Source organism: Oreochromis niloticus, linkage group LG1 (assembly GCF_001858045.2).
Source record: "Oreochromis niloticus isolate F11D_XX linkage group LG1, O_niloticus_UMD_NMBU, whole genome shotgun sequence".
Taxonomy (NCBI): domain Eukaryota; kingdom Metazoa; phylum Chordata; class Actinopteri; order Cichliformes; family Cichlidae; genus Oreochromis; species Oreochromis niloticus.
Window position 1 is genome coordinate 39,109,468 of NC_031965.2, and position 19,864 is coordinate 39,129,331.

A 19,864-nucleotide genomic window follows, 5' to 3' on the forward strand; every position below is an offset into this window, starting at 1 on the left:
TGTTACTGAGGTCTCACAGTTCTGCCTTTGATTTCAGTTTTTTCTCTTTAGTTTGGTTCCAGTGTACGTTTACTTGCTTCAATTTAGCTTTTTGGTTTCAGCCAATCTGTATGAGACATCCAATCATAATTAAAAGAAACCCAAAAATTACACAAATTCAAAGAAAATAAAAATATTTAAGCTCTGTTTAAACTGTCTATTTTTATTCATTTTTGTGTGTATGGAATGATCTTTTAATAGCAGGATCTGTAAGTCTGCTGTAGTTTGTTCACAGGTGTGTTAAATGTGCAGATGTTCTTGTTTTTCATCAGTCACACCTCAGAGCTGCTTCTCTGTGACGTTTAACTCGGCTGCAAGGTTCAAATTCAATTGTCACATTCATCTGAGCTGCAGGGAGCTCAGCTGCTTCTTCCTCTGGATCATAAAACCTTTTCCCGATGAACATCACAGTGTCTTGCTGCTGCTTTTTCGTCCTTCATCTGTTGGATTAAAGAACATGAACGGCAGCCACAGGTTTGATCTCAGCCTGTTTCATTACTCCCTGTATTCAGGTTTACTTAAACGACACCTGTATTATCAGAATATCTAGTAACGGTTCACCATTTGGAGCAAAATTTGGTTGATTTCAGGCGAGATGCTGAGTACTTAAACTGTCTCACACCTCCAGTCAAAGGCAAACGGCTCACTGTGTCTGTTTTGTAGGGCGATCGTGGCTCAAGAGTTGGGAGTTTGCCTTGTAATCGGAAGGTTGCCGGTTCGAGCCCCGGCTCGGACAGTCTCGGTCGTTGTGTCCTTGGGCAAGACACTTCACCCGTTGCCTACTGGTGGTGGTCAGAGGGCCCGGTGGCGCCAGTGTCCGGCAGCCTCGCCTCTGTCAGTGCACCCCAGGGTGGCTGTGGCTACAACGTAGCTTGCCATCACCAGTGCGTCAATGGGTGGATGACTGGATGTGTAAAGCGCTTTGGGGTCCTTAGGGACTAGTAAAGCGCTATACAAATACAGGCCATTTACCATTTTGTAGGGCAGAGAATTGGGGCCACATTAAGAAAATAAAAAAGTACATTTTTCCTTGTACATTTTCTATTCCTTCCTCTTAAAAAATACTGTTTTTTTTCCTAATGAATTTGCCACACAGTTTCTTGTAAGTTTTCATTTATACCATGTAAATTTTATATTCGACCCCGCCCACTGTGCTGTTCCCTTTGGTCCTGTGCCCATCACCGTGGTCCTGGTACTCCGCTGGTTCTGTGTTTTCTTTGTTTTCGATGCGCATGCCCTGTCTGCGCAGTCTGTGCGCAGCGCTGATCCCCTGTACTATGCGCGCGCTCACGCATGCGCAGCGCTCCTCCGTAATCCGGCGCTGAGAGGGAAGGACCCTGGGTTTAGCAGCGGCTCCCCCGAGCAGCAGTTTTAGCAGAACTCCCGCCTTCCTGGATCCTCTGCCGTCCGGCTGCGAGTCGCGGGCAGAGTTTGGACCATGGCCGATAAAGAGGGTACGTTTAACGGCCGCTGCTCGGCGCCGAAAAACTGCTTTGGCCTGTTTTCCGAGCGCGCCGCTTTGTGCGCGCAGACTCTGTCAGGGTCTCATGTTAGCATCACATGCTAATATCAGAGCTGTCAGCGCGAGCTTTCCCGGGTTTAAAACCTCCGTTTTTAAACACAAGCGCGTTTGAACGCCCAATCTTCGAGTTCGGTATGACGTCAGAGCTCCAAACTGACCCGGTTTGACGTTAATGAGCTGTTGCCTCACCACGAACAGCAGCTCTTCTGTTAGTCAGCCCGCACACAACTGGAGTCTGTTTGCTGCACGTGAGGCTGGTCAGGACTCCTTGAGCAAGGCACTTTGGCTGAACCCCAAACTGCTCCAGTCCAGGTCCACTCTGGTTCCCTGGTAACGTTTCATACATGAAAGTGCTGTGAAGGCTGCATCACGTGATTATTAATCAGATCATCAATCAATCAGATTTTATTGTCAGCACCTTTCACTCCGGTCAGAGCCGACAATAAATCAGAGTAAAGTAATTATGCAGGAATAAGCGATTTATAATAACTTATAAAGAACATAAAAGCAACACTTTCAAGATTTAAATAGTCTGAGCAGATTAAGACTACATTTAGAAACTAATTCACTAAAAACTAATGTGTTAATAAACGAGGCAGATGCATAATAAAAATCTAGTAATATAGTATAAAAATAAGAGTAAAATATACAGTAATTTGACTACTGTAATGAGTAAATAATAATAAAATAACTGAGGTAAAAAATGAAAACTGCTTAATAAATCAAAATTTAAAATACAGTAAAAGTAAACAGTAACACAGGCTGACTGAAGCCCAAAGATGTTCAAGCTCAAAGATTTCACGTATCAAAGCCTCCAAAGGTGTTAGCCATGCAGGTCGGAGCTTCATACCCTCTCCTCCTGGTCCCAATGACGAGTCGGGCAGCAGAGTTTCGGTCAGCTGGTGTAAAGCCTCATTACTTTGAGCCGACAGCGGTCACTGAAAGCATCAGTTCCTCAGAGTGTGTCCCGATCCTGCCGGCTCTTCTCCCAGAACACGAAACTCCTCACCACATCTCTAAAGCTGGGACGCCGTTCAGAGGAAGCTCATTTCTGTTGTTTGCGTCCTCGTTGGTGTTGTTTCAGTCGCTGCCTGCAGCTCGTGGTCACAGGTGACGGTAGAAACCTTCACAGGTCTCTCCTCCTCACAGCAGGCTGATCCATCACTGGGCAGTAACACTCGGGAGCGATGCAGCATTTTCCCGCAGAAAAGGGGGAAAACTCCATAACATCAGCAGCATGACATAGACACAGACTTTATTTCATCCCACACTGGGGAAATTCACTTTTCACATCAGCAAAAGGGACACGAAGAAAAGGTGAATTAAAGAAGTGTTAGAAAAATAAATAAGACCAATACTACACAATGTACAGATGGTTATTGCATACAGTAAAATACATATAAGAAAAATCTTGCTGTACATAAAGCGCAGTGGGAGTGATGATAATATTAATGTGAGATTTAACAGAAATTCTGAACAGCTGATTTGTGTAAACATACGGTGTTTGATGTGTCGGACAATCTGATTGGACCAAAACATTCTCATCTTTTCTATACATACAGTTATTTCTTTTTAAAGAGTTTCTCTTATTAATGTCTTTTTAAAGCAGTTGTAAAAATATGGTCAAAGACTTGCAGTACAGGAGCAGATGTCTGCAGCTCACGTACAGTCAGGATGAGACGTGTGTACCTGTGTCTCACCTTTTGGTCTCTCTGAAGTGTACGACGATGCGGTGGAGGAGCGGGTCATCAACGAGGAGTACAAGATCTGGAAGAAGAACACGCCCTTCCTGTACGACCTGGTGATGACGCACGCGCTGGAGTGGCCCAGCCTGACAGTGCAGTGGCTCCCAGATGTCAGCAGGTAAAAGAAGGCTGCTCAGGTGTGTGCAAAGCTGCTGCTTTATTGGCTGGTTATGGTGATGGTTCAACTCTGCGCTCTCCACAGGCCGGAGGGGAAGGACTACGCCGTCCACAGGCTGGTTTTAGGGACGCACACATCAGACGAGCAGAACCACCTCGTTATCGCGAGCGTCCAGGTTCCAAACGACGATGCCCAGTTTGACGCGTCGCACTACGACAGTGAGAAAGGAGGTAAGCGAGGGCGTGTTTATGTGCTGGTTACAGTTACTTCCTGTTTGAAAGGGAGGGGGAGGGTTTTAGCTGATCTGTGCGCTCAGACTGTGTTGTTGTGTCTCCCAGCAGGTACGTTGATGCTGTGTTCAGGTGTGCTGAAGGCGCGCCACTCCCACAGGTAGCATTAGTGTGTTAGTGTGCCCCTGAGCAGCTTTCAGGTACAGTAAGTCAGGACATGGCGGCTGGCCACCGTCGCCTGTTCCTCTCCATCTGAGCGTTGTTGATCTTTCAGAGTTCGGCGGCTTCGGTTCCGTTAGCGGGAAGATCGAGATCGAGATAAAGATCAACCACGAAGGCGAAGTGAACCGAGCGCGCTACATGCCCCAGAACCCCTGCATCATTGCCACCAAGACTCCCACCTCCGACGTGCTGGTCTTCGACTACACTAAACACCCGTCTAAGCCAGGTGAGGTCGCCGCCCGGCTGCTTGCTACATGCTAAAATCAAACGCCCTCACGCACCATGACGAGGCATGTATGTGTGCGTTTCAGATCCCAGCGGGGAGTGTAATCCCGACCTAAGACTGAAAGGTCACCAGAAAGAAGGATATGGCCTTTCCTGGAATCCAAACCTAAGCGGCAACCTGCTCAGCGCCTCCGACGACCACGTACGTGACATCATCATTTAGCTTCAGTACACGAACTGAAGAAGGGTCCCTGTGAGAGTCAAGTTTAAGGGTTTGGAGGTCACACAGGCCGGCGGCAGGACATTACCAGGATGCTCAATGTCAGATTTCAAACTAAAATGCCTTTAAAAATGTTTCTTAAAAGTCCAGCTTTTCAAAATAAAAGCTTCCAGTTTCTTATTGGATGCTGTCAAGACTTGTGGAACTTTAAGAATAAAGGCCCTTTTAATGTTAAAAAGTTGATAAGATGATCAAAAATATTTCTGTTTTTTATCAATTTTCCAAGGAAAAAAGTTCCAGAGCAAAAGTAGCAGGTGCTTCTTCCAGTGATCCAAACATTTCGTCCCGGTCACACGGTGACGTACAGAAGTCGTTTCGTTATTGCTGCTCATCCCGTTAACGAGTGGATTTTTCCCCTGATGGTCACAGCTGACACTAAACTCTACATGTAGTCATTCAGAGGAATAAGAACTTGATTGTCTTTGCTTTTGTCTCCTGAAGACGAACGCAGTTACAGAATAAATATTTCATGTTTGTTTGCTCATAAAACTTCCCCACGCCCCCCCTCCTCTTCCTCTCAGACCATCTGCCTGTGGGACATCGGGGGCGGTCCAAAAGAAGGGAAGATCTTGGACGCAAAGACCATCTTCACGGGCCACACGGCGGTCGTGGAGGACGTCTCCTGGCATCTCCTCCACGAGTCACTTTTCGGCTCCGTCGCCGACGACCAGAAGCTGATGATGTAAGTGATCGTTGAAGGTGGTGGTTGTTTGTAACTGTGCGATCAAACCTGCTGGTTCTGACCCGCCTCCATCCATCCTCAGATGGGACACACGCTCTAACAACACATCCAAAGCGAGTCACTCAGTGGACGCTCACACTGCTGAGGTCAACTGTCTGAGCTTCAATCCCTACAGCGAGTTCATCCTGGCCACCGGCTCTGCCGATAAGGTAGAGGACACACCCACCTGCTCCTGTCATCGTACGAATAGAGTTCTTTCTATTACTCATATATGTTAAGGTGTGTGTGCTTTTCTTCCTGTCAGACTGTTGCATTATGGGATCTGAGGAACCTCAAACTGAAGCTTCACTCCTTTGAGTCACACAAAGATGAAATTTTCCAGGTAAGACCTGAAAGTGTTTGTGAGGCTTCGTCTGCGACTCACACGTGATCGGAAAAATGATGGCAAGGCCTTCCTGTCCTTTTTATTAGGTACAATGGTCTCCTCACAACGAGACGATCCTGGCGTCCAGCGGCACCGACCGGCGTCTCAATGTCTGGGATCTCAGGTAATGCCTCGCTGTCAGGCGGAGCTTCAGATTAGGGCGGGGCTTGAGACAATGACACTAATGTAGTTTTATTAAAAATACTGATATCGACTTGTCTTGTTTTAGCAAAATTGGGGAGGAACAGTCTGCAGAGGACGCTGAAGACGGCCCGCCGGAGCTCCTGGTAGGTGATGATGTCAGCATCACGTCTTTAAGTGACACTCAAATGTCTTTATTCTGATCACATGATCATGGCTGACCTAAAAACCAAGCATGTTTTAGTTCATTATGACCTTTCGATGACACAAGTGCTCTTACTCAGATACTGTGACATAAGCAGAGAGTGTTCGGGTGTTTCAGGTGTGCTCAGCAGGTGCATCATTTTCCTGTCAGACCAAAGCCCCGCCTCTCTAACCTGTCATTGCTGATCTCCATCAGTTCATCCACGGCGGCCACACGGCAAAGATCTCAGACTTCTCCTGGAACCCCAACGAGCCGTGGATCATCTGCTCAGTGTCCGAGGACAACATCATGCAAGTGTGGCAGATGGTGAGCGCGCGCGCACACACACACACACACACACACAGTATGTGACAGTAACAGATCAGATGAAGTGGTGGGTGGTGCATCAGGTTTTTCCTGCTTAGTCGGCCACACGGTGAAAGCAGCAGCTCGGAGTTCTTTCGCAAAATTGGGGAGGAACAGTCTGCAGAGGACACTGAAGATGGCCCGCCGGAGCTCCTGGTAGGTGATGATGTCAGCATCACGTCTTTAAGTGAAACTCAGATGTCTCGGAGTTCTGTCATGGAAATGTCATTTCCACTTGTGAAAGCCGACTTCAGGAAAACAGAATATCATTTCACTCGCGCCAAAGACTGAAACATCTGGAAGCTCGTTTGGATATGTTTCAGAAGCAGGAAACGGTGTCACGAGCACGCCAACGGTTGTAATTGTTTTGATTTCAAGAACATCAGAACATCGACCGTCTGATCCTCCAAACAAAGATTTATTTATTTAAACGTACTCGAGGTGCAGTGATGGTTTCCGAGGTTTTGGAGGGAGGCTGAGCGTGATGCAGGATCCGTGCTGAACACTAACAGAGACACTGGGAATGTTGTCCTACTGGAGCCGTCTCGGTTGTAGCGTTCAAGGCCTCAAACGTCTCATCAGCTCCGTGGTCAAAGCTGTAGCTACTGTGCATTCTGGGCTGAGCTGTGCAGCGTCACAAAGCTTTGCCTCAGTCGCAGCTCATGGGTCCTCCAACAGGAATGGCTAACAACACAGCAGTGGACCGCTCTGAGGTGGCCGTACGAGCCCTGATCCTAATTCAGATTTTATTTGTCACATACACAGTACAACAGACCAGATACACGAATAAAACTAAAATTACAAATCAAGTATAAAATTAAAGTTAAAAATCCAAATTAAAAACGTGCAAATCAGCTGATTGACAGTGAACAGTCAAAAACCGTTTCTGAGGTACATGATTTTGTTAATAAGTGCATGTACAGTGATATGAGAGATGCAGAGTCCAGTCCTACACCTGGTTCATTGCCCGAGTAGCCTGGGGGAAGAAGCTCCTCCTCTTTCTTTCTGTGTTGGCCTTAATGGAGCGGAAGCACTTCTCTGACCTCAACAGTGAGACGAGTCCATTATCAGGGTGGGAGGGGTCTTTCAGCATCTTCCTGGGCTTTGGTGCTGCACCACTTGGTGTAAATAGACCCTGTGCATGAGAAAATGCAAACTTCCTGTTTTAAGACCGGATGTAGAGTTTTACATTTCCGGTAGCTTTATTTTGCGGTCAATCGCTACTGTGAAGATGGACTCCAAAATCATGTCCAAAACACGAAAACGGAAAGATCGCGTTAAGTTACAAAGAGCAGAAGGTGGGAACACTCACCATTGCTGTGTCATAAAAAAATCAAATGATCAAGTTTGACTTTTGAAGCGTGTAGATCGATTGGTTGTTAACATCATTCAACACAAGCAGAACTGCATTACAAAATCAGAAGACAAATCGTTCACATTCGGCAGCACATCTCTGTATAGTGACAGTTCTTATGATTTAAACAGGCAAATGTTCAGTATTCAAACTACAGGTGAATAACAGTGAAAGCCAGCCATGTTTCCCCCGTTATGTCGATATCAACTAGTCAAGTACACACCTACACAGCATGTCAACAAACCGTGAAAAAAAGCCACAGTTTTACAGCCTTAAAACATCTATAATCATTGTAAAAAATAAAGTTGGCTACTTCGCGGATTTCACCTATCGCCAGCTACTTTTAGAACATAACCCCTGCGATAAACGAGGGACGGCTGTATACAAATACTGAGAAATATAGAATTTGAATCCTTTCTCTCTTTTGCTTTGAGGCGCGGGGGGAAAAATATCGACAAGGCGATGAACATCATCTACAGATATATTCGGTAAATGCCCAAGACATCTTGAGAAATGTAAATCGCCGCTTGATTTATCCATTTGGTTGACTTGTTTTGGAAAACCCGACCGTAAACAAGGAGCGAATATCACACTGGAAACGAAGCGCCTTACAGGAGTTTCCCCACCGGAAGTAGCATATGCTAAGTCTATAGACTGCAGGTCAGGGAGCTCTGAGCGAATGATGCGTTCGGCAGAGCGCACCACTCTTTGACGAGCTCATCTGTCCTGCTTGGTGCAAACGGTCCCACCTTTACCTGTGGAAACAGCTGAAACATCCAGCCTGGAGAAACAACCCTTCAAACCCGAGAGTGCTCGGGCAGTTTGCACATGGAACAGAACAGCTGTGGACAGTTGGAGAAACCGCTGCATTGCAGCGAGAGCCTCAAAATGTTAATATGCATGTAAATATGAATTATGAAGGTAGGAGGAGGTCCATCATTGTGTCCAGGCCAGTTTCAGTAGTTTTTTTTTACTGTTTTTCAGTCGTGGTTCAACAATGTCAGAGTAGGATGTTTTTAACATTGGGGGCGGAGATGACCTGCTCTCGTTTTCGTCTGACGTTCATCAGATCCGTGCCGATCTCTCACGCCGCCCGTGTTGAGGTAAGAACTGCAGCCGCTGCTTCTAATGGTTCTTTCGTGTTTCTTGCAGGCGGAGAACATCTACAATGACGAGGAGCCCGACAACACACCTGCATCAGAGCTGGAGGCTCAGGGATCGTAACCCCGCACAGGCTCCACCCCCCCCCACCACCACCACCACCACCTCTGACCCCCACCCGTCCTCTCCCTCCCTCTGATTCATCTCAGTGCGAAACGAACAGCACGGAGCGTTGGAGGTGTCTCACACTCCGGCGCCGTCTTGCTTTGCTTCACCACTGCCCGGTACCCAAAAGCACTGACGCACCTGGAAAAGATTAGAACTGAAGTACCGCTCGGGTGGGCGGAGCTCCGATGGATTGGCTCTTTGTGCACGCTGTCGCTGTGAATTCATTTTAAAAGGGCTGACGGAAGGAAACGCGGCGTTACAGCATAGCTCGCTCTGTTCCTCCACCTGCAGCTCCTGTTAGATGTTCCCGAGTTGACGACGCGTCCTCCAAACAAACATTCCCGCTGCGTTCGCCTCCCGCTCCTTCGGTACTTCCTCACCTCTGCATTCGGCTAAATTCCTACACCCGAGGGAAACAGACGTTTGTTTGTTCTGTTACATGATGTGAAACTTTAGTTTTTGGTTCCTGCACCTCTGATCGCAATAAAAGCTTTTGTAACTTTTCCAAAAATGCGTCTCAGCAATTCTTTAAGATTCTTCGTGGAAGAGTCTTCAGCTTTTTAACTCTCCTAAAGTAAATCCTAGTTGTATTTCCCTTAATCCGGGCCTCTATCCAAACCATCAGCTCCTGTATCATTTGTGCCGTTATGAAAATGTGAGCCGACCTGATCAACATGAGGAACAAACACAGACACACAGAGGAATCAAAGAACAGAAACCAGCAGCGCTGCAAATTCTACAAAACGTTTATTGAAAAGCGAGACAGACTGTAGGAACACGGTAACGAGGGGTCAAACAAGAAGCTCTCCAAAGCTGTGACACCTCTTTGTTCACAGTCTCACCTGCAGAGGTAGATTCTGACATTACCTGAGAGTCAGAAAGAGGAAACGTGCTGCAACCTTTGTCCCCACCATCACCATCATGTCGAACACAGTCCGATACCTGACTGGTCCAAACACTGATCATGTGACTTTATCTGGTCCCTTCATTATGCGTGTGTGTGGGGATAAGTTTAATAAAAACAGAACCGGTCAATCTGACGAGTCCAAACACTCCTTCAAACTTTCAGCTTTGCTGTTCTCGCAGCTGTTTCAATAAAGTTTAACGTTCTCGATAAAAGGTAGTGCTGAGGTTTTCTGGTGGGCGGAGACACACCATCACCTGACAGGAAAAAGATGAAAACGGATCAAACTTCCTCAGTCATTCGGGCGCTGCTGTGTGGTTTGAATTACAGATGTGCAGCACGAGAACAGCGCTGAAAGCAGCTGGAGCGTTTTTTAAACGACAGCACATCAAAAAGCCGAGAGCCTCATCCGACGCTGGAGACACTCGGAAACACTGTCGACACATCAGCGGGACCATCGAGGGTGACCCCGAGTTAAAGTGGACTTATCCTGCTTCTGCTCACTTCCTGTCGTGTATTTCCTGTTCCTGTGTCGTGTCCTTAATGTTAAAGCTCAGCTGCTCTAAACACAGTTCTTCAGTTTTTTCTACTCTTGAATCCGGATGATGTCACAGAGAGGTGGTGCCCTGTTTTTCAAGAAGCAGCCAATCAGAATGCTGTCTTAAAGTGTGAGGGGCTAAACCAGCCTGTTTCAGCAGCAGTGAGGCCAGGTATGATATACAGAAGGAGTATTTTGAATCATGCAAAGCTGGTCTGGTAGAGTCCAAGAATAGAAACAGAATAGATCCACTTTAACGACCTGGTCAAAGAAAACTGATAAACGATGAAAAGGTGAAGAGAGATGAACGTTTGAGACAATTTCTTGCTTTTGATGACTTAATCCCCACAGAATGACCCGGAGACGGATTTGACCCCTGCTGAGATTTTCCTGAACAAGACACAGACCCAGGTGTTCCTAATAATATGCATCACTGACAAAAAAAACATTTTTTTTTTTTATTCAGATTCATTAAAAAAAAAAAGAAAAATCACATTCAGCTTTTCTTCCAGTATAAAGATCACAGAGCCCATCATCATTTCCAAACATAATTTACATGAAATCACTTTTCAGAGTACGAAGGCCTTCGACTCTTCCTCACACGTGCACGCTCCTCAACACAAAACACATGCATGATCCCTAGAAACGTGTTGAACGGGTTCAAAGGAGAGGAAATGACACTGGTTGACCACAGGGGGGCAGCAAACGATGCCCAAAACTCATGGTTTGAATTTGTTTTGTTTTTTTAAATTGACAGAGGCTGTCGTCATGCCGACTCAGCGCCTATCAGCAGGTTCAAAAACGATCCCGCTGCGTCCCGATGGCAGCCGCGTGACATTAACAGCGTGAGGTTAAACTACAGTCACTTCCTGTTATCGCCAGTTTTATGAAAACCCAAAAAACACATTTATGTGTGATCGGACCAAAGCTCTTACATTTCAATAAAGTTCAAATTGAATCATTTTGATTATTTCTCTAAACATTCATATAAACGTGATCAGAGCTGCACCATGGATCAGTTTCTCACCAGCTCACTAATTTTGTGGCCAAATTTTGCTGACTGTCCTCTGAAAGTTTCCTCTAACCTGAACGTGCAGCAGAGCTGGATCATGGTGGAGGAGACATCCACAGACTTATTCATCATTAATAAAATTTAAGACTTACTGAAAGCACAGCTGCAGCAGACAGACTAAATCTGCGGGAAACACTTAGAACCAACTACACTGCGAGGTTCTGCCATTTCCCGCCCCTGTGGTCGGTCAGATGACCTCTGACCCTGGTCCCGTTTTCTCAGACACTCGATAGCGTGTCCGACTCAAATCAAAGTAAACACTCAGACGTGTGAGGAGAGAAATCGAAGGCCCGCCTAGAGGTTCCCTATGAAAATAAAGATCGAGTAGAAATGGGGAGTATGAAGAAGTGCCGATCGTTACCGCGCGCCACGTTTTAGAGAATCTGATACAATCATTTATCACACAAAGAGACACGGCTTCAGCTTCTGTGTAGAAATCTGAGGTCTATGTTAAAAAAAAAGAGCTCTCTCTCCACTGAAGATGGTTTTCTGGCTAGTTGTGGAACTAGGCTGGAGCTGCGTGAAGCCCCTCCCACCGCGCCCCCTCACCTCCACGCAGGCTGCAAGGTGAGCTCAGTCCTGCGGCGCGCTCGCCGTCTCTGCAGGCTCGCTGTCACCAGGAGACGCCGTCGGGTCCATTTCAGGTGGTCTGGGAGCTTCCTGAACGTCCGCTGTCTCCGGCCCGTCACCCTGCGCTGAATCCTCCGAATCCTCCCCCTCCTCTCCATCCTCGGCCGAAGGCTCTCGCGGTTTGGCCTGAGGAGGCGTGGCGCTCCCTTTGTCTCCCTGCTCCTGGAGGAGGCTGAGTCGGTTGTTCAGGTCGTTCCTCTCCTTCTGCAGGGCTCTGCACAGCCTCTCCAGCAGCTCCAGCTTCCCCTGCAGAGCCTTGAAGTGACCGTCACGCAGCGTTTTCTGCAAAACAACAACATTCAGTCAGGTCCAGTTTCACTTAGGAGGAAGAATCAGATGGATGAAGCTCCTGTGACATCACCTCGTTGAGTCTCGACACTGGCATTCTGACCACCATCATGCTGGTTTTCAGAGGCCACAGATCAGAGCCTGGTCAGGATCAGAGGTGTTCAACTAAAATTTAAGGATGTCCAATTACAGAAAACTTCCCTAAACAAAAGAGCCATTATAATTCACTATGAGTCGCCTTACAGCAGAGTGTGTGTGTGATCAACAACTGGCTCTCCAGTAAAAGAAAGAAGGCCACGCCCCTAATACAACAAACTTTAATCCAGGCGTGTTATAGGAACATCCTCCACCATACAGGTGTAATAAAGGAGGAAATGATCCACAGAGACCAAACAGTGTATCAGGCTGTAAACATGTTTATTTATGCTGGAAAGTTCTAACATGGGAGTCTATGGGGACTGACTCACTGCTGCCTCTGCTGGACGTCAGAGGAACTGCAGCTTTTGGCACTTCAGCATAGCTGCTTCTTTCAGCCTCCGAGTTCAGATGAGTGCACTCGAGCGTTGGACCTTTATGTTTTAAAGGCTGTGACGGTGCTGAACACTTTATTTGCGAGACACTAATCAGTCTGGCTCTCCTACGTCTGCTCCTGCGTTTCAAGCTGAAACCGACGCAGCATTTCTGAAGTGTGTGTCTGAAACATCTGAGGCCAAAAACGTGCCTCTGTCTTCATTTTACATCAACATCGGTCACTTTAAACGTTTCAAGAAAAACAAAACAGAGCCCATGAAGAAGAATCACCTCCTCTGCCATCTGCAGCAGCGCCTGGTTGTTACTCTCCCATTTGGTCCTCCACTGGGTCGTTTCCTTCTCCAGCTTCTTGATCTTCTTGGTCATCTGCAGGCACACAGAGAGAGTTTAGAAACACAGACAGATGAGCAGGTAACCGCACGCTGACACGCAGGTGACTCACCTTCTCCATCTCTTGTCTAAAGGTGGTGAAGACCTCGTTGCTTTTAGCCAGAGTGCTCTGGAACTCCTCAAACTTGTCCATGTACAGAGAGAGCTGAGAGACGACAGCAGTGAGTGATGGAGACGATCCAGCTGACCTGTGTGTGTGTGTGTGTGTGTGTGTGTGTGTGTGTGTACCTGCTGCTTCAGCTGGGTCTCCTGCTCCTTCATCAGCTCACACTTGCGTCTGGACTCGGTGGCGTCCTTCAGCAGCTGCAGCGGCACAGACACAGTCTCTCAGACACTTGAGCTCATTTACAGCTGCGATAAAAACCAGAACAAACTGAGATCCTCACAAAGTCTCTCTCGCGCTGCTGCTTCTCCTCCACTTCCTTCATCATCTCGGTGATTCTCTGCAGCTTGGCGTCCATCAGCTGCTGCTGCAGCTCCTTGTGCTTGAACACTTTGTCGATGTGCTGCAGAGAAACAACAGAAATCACGTTTCCTGCAGGACCCAAGTGACTGTAAAGATTATTACAAAAGCAACGTTTTTCTTGCTGCTCTTGAGTCCCAGCCAAGCTTTTCAGGTCCTGGTTATGTTTCTCATCAGCGTACAGGACGCTGTCACAGCGAGTGATCTGAATGTGCCGAGGCGATGAAATCCTCAGTTTTATCTCACTGCGACATGACTAGAAGAGTCGATTTAAGACTGTAATAGTCTTTAAGGCCTTTAAATGTGTATCTAAGACGTCTTAAAGAACCTTCGTGGAGGCGACATATTTTCCATCTTTGGGAGATGAAGCGACTGCCTTGTTTTTAAGTTTAAAACATCTTCCACAATCAATTTATTTGACCACGTGTGTTGTGGCCACAATCTGGAGCTGGAGATGAGGGTCCTGGTTCTGTTCTGGAGGGTTACTCCAACCGGAACCTGCAGCAGGTTCATGAGCAGAACCAGGATCACCTGCTGCAGAAGTTGTCAGTGTGTCCACTCTAAGAAGCAGCTGTGACATCACAGGTGCCACAACCAGGCCGAGTCTGTGTTGTGACACCCAGAATGCGTTTCTGCCTTTTTAATGGCAGCATTAATCCTCTTCATAACAACCAGCGCTGACTTCATGAGCAGAAACAGACTGTTCTGATTGGACGGCGGGCGGGACCTAAACTCACCTCCTCTCGGAGCTCGTACTGCTCGATGAGCTTCTTGAGCTTCTCGGCCAGCTCCATGTTCTCCTGCCTCAGCTTGGTGTTGTGGGCGCTGTGCTGCTCCATCTGCACCTCGATGTCGCTCAGGGTCATCTGGAAGTGCAGCATGGCCTCCTTGCGCTGCTCGTCGTACTCCCTGGACCGCTGGGCGTTCTCCTCCTGTGGGGAGAAAGGGAGGAGTGACACCTGCACAAACGTAAAATGGTCCTCATTGGGCGTTTGTGGCGGCTGAACTACCTTCAGGGTCTTGTTATGTCTCTGCAGCTCCCGGCAGAGACTCTCCAGCTTGCTTCGGGCCAGGATGGCCTTGCTGTGCTCCCCCTGCAGGTGCACCTTCTCCTTCACGATCTGAGACTGCTTCTTCTGCAGGGCCTTCAGCTGCTTCTGCATGCAACGGCTCTCCTCCAGCTGAAAGACAGCAACAACAGAACAAACTGGGTCATTTTTATGTTTATGGAAACAAACAGGAAGCTGACGGCAGCGTGGTGTGTGTGGAGGCTTAGAACAAACATGTAGCACCAAGAAGCCTGATCTGAAAGGGGACATCTCTAAGCCGTTCAAGTATCACTCAGAAACGTCTCAACAGTCGTATCTGAGTCACAGTCAAACCAGGCTTCATGCCAGAATCTGATAACCTCCTTGTACTTTCTTCTTCTTTATGTCCAAATCTGTGAGAGCTTCCTGAGGTCTAAGTAGGGCTGTTCGATATAACGATATATATCGGATGACGATATAAAAACGTCTATTGTTTCATTTTACGCTATCGTTTGTTTCGTGGTGTCACAAAACAAACTGTTTACGGCAATATTTTTTCATCGCTTTGATGGTCACTGTAGTGGCTATATTACTTTCTTAAAGTTCTCTCTTTCTCTTATATTTAATATAACCACACTACAGACGGACAAGCGCCTGTTTTTATGCGTTGTGGTTAGCAGCAACGACGGTAACACCATCGCGTGTCCGCTTGTTTATGTTCCACATAAACCCTTCACAATAAAGCTCAAGATCCTGTTGAGACTTTTCAAAATAAACTGAATCACGTGAAGAGCAGATTATTTACGGATGAGAAGTAAAAAAGAGCCATCAGGTGCAAAAAAATAAACCTTAGACTCAAACGTTAGAACAGGCTTTTCCTCGCAGCACGCCGTGTAATAAATACTCACAAAGAAAACGGCGGCCGTTACAACTTATGTCTAAAAATGTATCGTTTCATGCATCTGTTAAAACACTCGACTCCAGCTACATGACGCGCAGCTGGAAACACTTCACGCAAGACGAGCTGCCCGAGATTCACCGAATTTACAGAAAATGTTACATTTTTGTGAGTTATATCGTTATCGGGACGATAGAATTCTTATATCAGGATATGAGATTTTGGTCATATCGCACAGCCCTAGGTCTAAGGTCACCTTTGTGTGAGATGGTGACGTGAAATCTGGAGCGCGAAACATCTTCAGACTTTTTCCAGATGCCCAGCTTGTTGGATTCATTTACTTCTGTGGCTCCGAAAACACAAACTGAAGCTTTGTGATTATTTTCAAACGTTACTGTTGTTCACACTGAGCTTCTGCTGATTATTACTCTGTGGGTGTCCACTGATCCACCCACAGAGCTCTGCTGAAATCCAACCAAACTACCACGATCGCTGCTGTCAGAGCGGGACATGATCGGCCATGACCACGACTCACGGAGGACCTGAGAGCGTGTTCACCGTGTCGGTAAATCTGAATCAATCTGCTGTTTGTGATGTCTGTGAAACAGAGCGAACGAGCACGTGTTCCAGCTCACACTGAGAAAACCAGACCAACCACACATGGTGACAGAGTTTCGACATTTTCTGGCCGACGGTGCTTCATGTCACCTGCTCCCAGGTGGTGGGAGTATCTGCTCAGTGTCGGTGTGTCGGATTTGCGGCTCACCAGGTCAGCGTATTTCTTGCACAGAGCGGCCAGCTTCTCCTCAGGAGTGGCGAGAGCGTTCAGCGCCTGCATCAGAAGAACCACCTCCTTCCCTGAAACCACACGGAAGATCAAAACTAAACAAACCGGACCGATGAGGAAGAAACTGACATCAGGTGACACGAGAATACACGTGAAGCTTCACACGCGCCGTGTTGGTTTTATTACGTTTTTATTTTTGTATGTAAATATTTAAATGTGAATCCTGAGGTGAGAAACGCATCCCGGCTGTTCAGTGCTTCTAAAGTTCTGCTCATACCAAAAGCTTTGTCCTCTCTGTTCTTCGCATCTCCGCCGGCATCGAGCTCCGCCTCCACCAGGTCGCTGGGACTGTCCTCTCGGCCTGGAGTCTCCCCCCTCTCCTCATTGGTGCAGGAGAGCCCCAAACCAAACTCAGACACCTCCTCCTGACAAAACACATCCATCTATTAGACAGTTATCCTTTACACAGGTTCTCTCACAGAGATCGCACTCTGTGCAGACTCCGCCCCTCTGTGCTGGACTGCAGCTGGTGGTAGTCTTTGTTCTGGTCTGAACTCGAGGGTCGCTCTAACCAGAATCTGCAGCAGGTGGAGAACAAGGACTACCAGCTGCAGGACAACACGGAGGAGATGAAGTCCGTCTACTTAGTGTAGAATCAGCTGATTATACTGTCACCAAGAACACGTGGGATTATTTATCTGACAGTCCAACTCTGAGGGAAACACAGAAACCTCCCACAGGTCACTAAACAGACATGAACAAGCAGCAGCACAAACGACGAGCCGTCTACGCTCACCTGAGACGGGCTGTCCAGGTCGGGCGGGGAATCGTTGCCTCCTACAATTCGTCTCGTCACCACATCGAGATCGCAAACTCCCGAAGTCTCCATCAGCGTCGCTCACGAGCTGAAGGTCAGAGCAAACACGATGAAAGTCAAAGCACGGAGAAATAAAACCAATTATCTGACCCTCAAATCTGCAGTTGGATTTACTGAAGAGGTCAGAGTGGTGGGTGGATACAGTGGAGTTTTACATGTTTTCATGTCTCTAATTCTGGCCAAGTCTGACATTTATTTCCATTCAGGTCTGCGTCAAATTAGGAAATATGGTTTCATCTTATTCACAATATCAAACAGGTGAGAAAGATTTAGCACTGACGAAGAATAAACACTAAATCCACGTCGACATCACTCCAAATAATGTGAAAAAACTCTGGGCGGTGAGTGTCGCCTTCCTGCTGACAACGACTGACAGTGACCTCAAACCCCTCAGTTCACCTGCCTCAGGTGTACAGCAGCAGGTTGTGATTTACTCTCAGACAGGGTTGATCCTCTCTGACTGTGTGATTAAACCCACTGCTGTTGTTCCACACAGGTAAATGCACATCACTTACCACACACTCACAAACTCTGTTTAAGCATTAACTGGTGTTCCAGGTGTTTATGGACCTCTGTTGGTGCTCTGTCTTAAATCCTTCTCCTCATTTAAAGTCTTGTTATAACAGAGATCAGCCACAGCTGCTGTCAGTGTCAACAATACAACTTTTACAATACGTCTTTATCGTGGAATAAACCCTAACTGCGTGAAATAAGCTCAGACTTTCAGCTCGGCTGCAGCCTGATGGCTTGAACGGGATGAAGAGGACGAGGAGCTCGTGCTTCTCCACAAAGACACCAGACTGTGTTCACAGTGAAACACGTGTGTCCAGCGGCAGCAGGCTGACCCTCTGCGCACGATGATAACAGTCTGACTTCAGTGCACACACACGCTGAATAAAAGTTACACTCAGGCCGACAAACAGACCACTTCATTAGCATCTTTCCACTAAACGTAGCAGCTGATAGTTTAGACGCCCCGAAAACGTTCGGTGGAATACTTTAAGAAGCTTAAAAATCTCTAAAATGGACTTTATAACGTGTTTCAGCGGCGCAGCGGCACAAACTCACGGAAGTTTACCCCGGGTTAGCAGGCTAGCCTAACCAGCTAACTGCTTTACAGCAGAAATGAGCGGTTAGCTTCCAACTGCCAGAGTCACAGAGTGCGAGCTGACCGTGTGAACTTGCAGGTGAACCTGTGAACCTGTGTGTGACACCTTCAGCCTCTCTCCTACCATCAGAGCGGACTTTCCTGCGCAAACATGCTGCAGTCGCTCAGCTAGAGCTGAAACACTGGCAGCTACAGCGTTAGCTGTTCTGCTAAAGCCGACGATAAGAAACTTTGAGAGTCCAGCTAAAGAACCACAGAGCATCACCTCACCAGCCTACCTGCGGGGCTTGATGTCCGGTGTGTGGGGATAGCTCCCGTTTCTCTCCGCTCGGCTAACGTGTTTACAGTAAACACTGTAAGCTAACCAACTTCACTAAAGTCTAAAAAACACCACATTAACGAGTTAATTCAAGTATAAAACTACAGCCGGATTAAAGTGGGCACCCTTGGGCATTAAGAACAGCCTAAAAAGATTTATTATCAGCTGCATGTCGGTCCGGATCAGCACGGTAACCGTAAACCAGACCGAATTTAAGGCGAGTCTTGTGTGACGTCCATCGGCGCGGACGGCATCCTGCTCAGGCTAACTGCTCTGCTATGCTAGCATCTGATTCTGTCTACCTGTGAATAAGTGTATCCCTCACGTGTCAGGTGTCACCTTTTGGATTAAAAAGCGCAAGTGACAAACTAACACCGCGCGGAAATGTAACGCGCCTTTGGAAATTAAAGCCAACATTAGTTTACTTCTGTTAGCACGGCTAACCTGAGCTAGCACCCAGACTGTAGCTAACCCTGCCTGCTAACAGTACTGTACAAACTTTACTTCGCCAAATACCAAATGTTTCCCGGTTCTCGTCAAAGCTTCGCATTCAAGCTAATAACCATACAGCACCTAATAAGTTTGAATCCGCCCGGAGCGTTAACAGTGGGGTAGCCGTCGCTGAAACACCTGGAGCGGTTACCTGTGTGTCCTCACCGGAGATGAAAGTAGGAGTCAAGCTGCCATCAACCGACGAGCGCAACATCCGGTTATGTATTTTTCAAAATAAAATCTCCTGAAGCTTAAAAAAAGAAGTCATTGCCTCTGTGGGCAAACTCGGCATACTTTCGCCCTTTTTCATCAGATCTGATGTCACAGTGGCATACCAGCTCACAGAAACTGAGTAACTGACCGTGGAGTGGCAAAACTTGATTTAGAATCACCTTAGGGTCCTTGTGCTTGTGAGACTGGTCAGCGCACATCTCTCAACTTTTCACATCACAAATTTTGTAATTTTTTAATTATAAATAACATTATTTCCAAATAATCATCATTTGACAGTCTATACCTTTTTTCTGCGGGTATTTTTCTTATGTAGTTGTACAGTTTTTGAATTAGGTGCATAAAAGGCTCTCTAATTTGAATGTGGCGTCCACCGCTCCTATTTCCTGTGTTAATCTGAGCAGCTTGATGAATCTAAAGTCGAAACGAAAAGCAAAAAAGCCCCGAGAGATTTTTGTTTTTCAGGGAGGGAGGAAGATGAAACTTCTTTACAAAGATCCGTACATC

At 47.0% G+C, this 19,864-nt stretch overlaps 2 protein-coding genes across 6 annotated transcripts; one reads left to right on the plus strand and one right to left on the minus strand.

Annotated features, from left to right (window-relative positions):
* Positions 1-1,288: 1,288 nt before the first annotated feature.
* Positions 1,289-9,312, plus strand: LOC100695351 (histone-binding protein RBBP7). Of its 3 annotated transcripts, none has more exons than XM_003437602.5 (12): positions 1,289-1,493; positions 3,280-3,424; positions 3,509-3,654; positions 3,929-4,102; positions 4,188-4,303; positions 4,903-5,063; positions 5,146-5,272; positions 5,368-5,445; positions 5,535-5,611; positions 5,717-5,774; positions 6,029-6,139; positions 8,685-9,312. In XM_003437602.5, the coding sequence occupies exons 1-12, from the start codon at positions 1,478-1,480 to the stop codon at positions 8,754-8,756; spliced, it is 1,281 nt and encodes a 426-aa protein (XP_003437650.1). In that variant the 5' UTR covers positions 1,289-1,477; the 3' UTR covers positions 8,757-9,312. The 3 variants fall into 3 exon arrangements, with proteins under 3 accessions (XP_003437650.1, XP_005447891.1, XP_005447892.1); XM_005447834.4 differs by having other exon boundaries at positions 1,301-1,493; positions 3,926-4,102; XM_005447835.4 differs by lacking the exon at positions 1,289-1,493 and adding an exon at positions 1,721-1,891 and having other exon boundaries at positions 3,926-4,102.
* A 217-nt stretch (positions 9,313-9,529) lies between these two features.
* On the minus strand, positions 9,530-19,423 carry txlng (taxilin gamma). Of its 3 annotated transcripts, none has more exons than XM_005447832.4 (11): positions 19,278-19,423; positions 17,127-17,235; positions 16,608-16,755; positions 16,310-16,401; positions 14,628-14,798; positions 14,355-14,549; positions 13,541-13,660; positions 13,383-13,457; positions 13,207-13,299; positions 13,035-13,130; positions 9,530-12,227 (listed from the first exon to the last, which is right to left on the minus strand). In XM_005447832.4, the coding sequence occupies exons 2-11, from the start codon at positions 17,217-17,219 to the stop codon at positions 11,889-11,891; spliced, it is 1,422 nt and encodes a 473-aa protein (XP_005447889.1). In that variant the 5' UTR covers positions 17,220-17,235; positions 19,278-19,423; the 3' UTR covers positions 9,530-11,888. The 3 variants fall into 3 exon arrangements, with proteins under 3 accessions (XP_005447889.1, XP_005447888.1, XP_003437561.1); XM_005447831.4 differs by having other exon boundaries at positions 19,208-19,328; XM_003437513.5 differs by having other exon boundaries at positions 19,292-19,313.
* Positions 19,424-19,864: the final 441 nt, after the last annotated feature.

Coding starts and splice junctions, on each gene's coding strand:
- txlng (XM_005447832.4), bottom strand. CDS start 17,219: ATGGAGACTTCGGGAGTTTGCGATCTCGATGTGGTGACGAGACGAATT. Junction 14,550..14,627: donor GACATAACAAGACCCTGAAG/GTAGTTCAGCCG, acceptor TTCTCCCCACAG/GAGGAGAACGCCCAGCGGTC. Junction 13,300..13,382: donor AGACCCAGCTGAAGCAGCAG/GTACACACACAC, acceptor GTCGTCTCTCAG/CTCTCTCTGTACATGGACAA.
- LOC100695351 (XM_005447834.4), top strand. Junction 4,103..4,187: donor TAAACACCCGTCTAAGCCAG/GTGAGGTCGCCG, acceptor TGTGCGTTTCAG/ATCCCAGCGGGGAGTGTAAT. Junction 5,064..5,145: donor GACGACCAGAAGCTGATGAT/GTAAGTGATCGT, acceptor ATCCATCCTCAG/ATGGGACACACGCTCTAACA.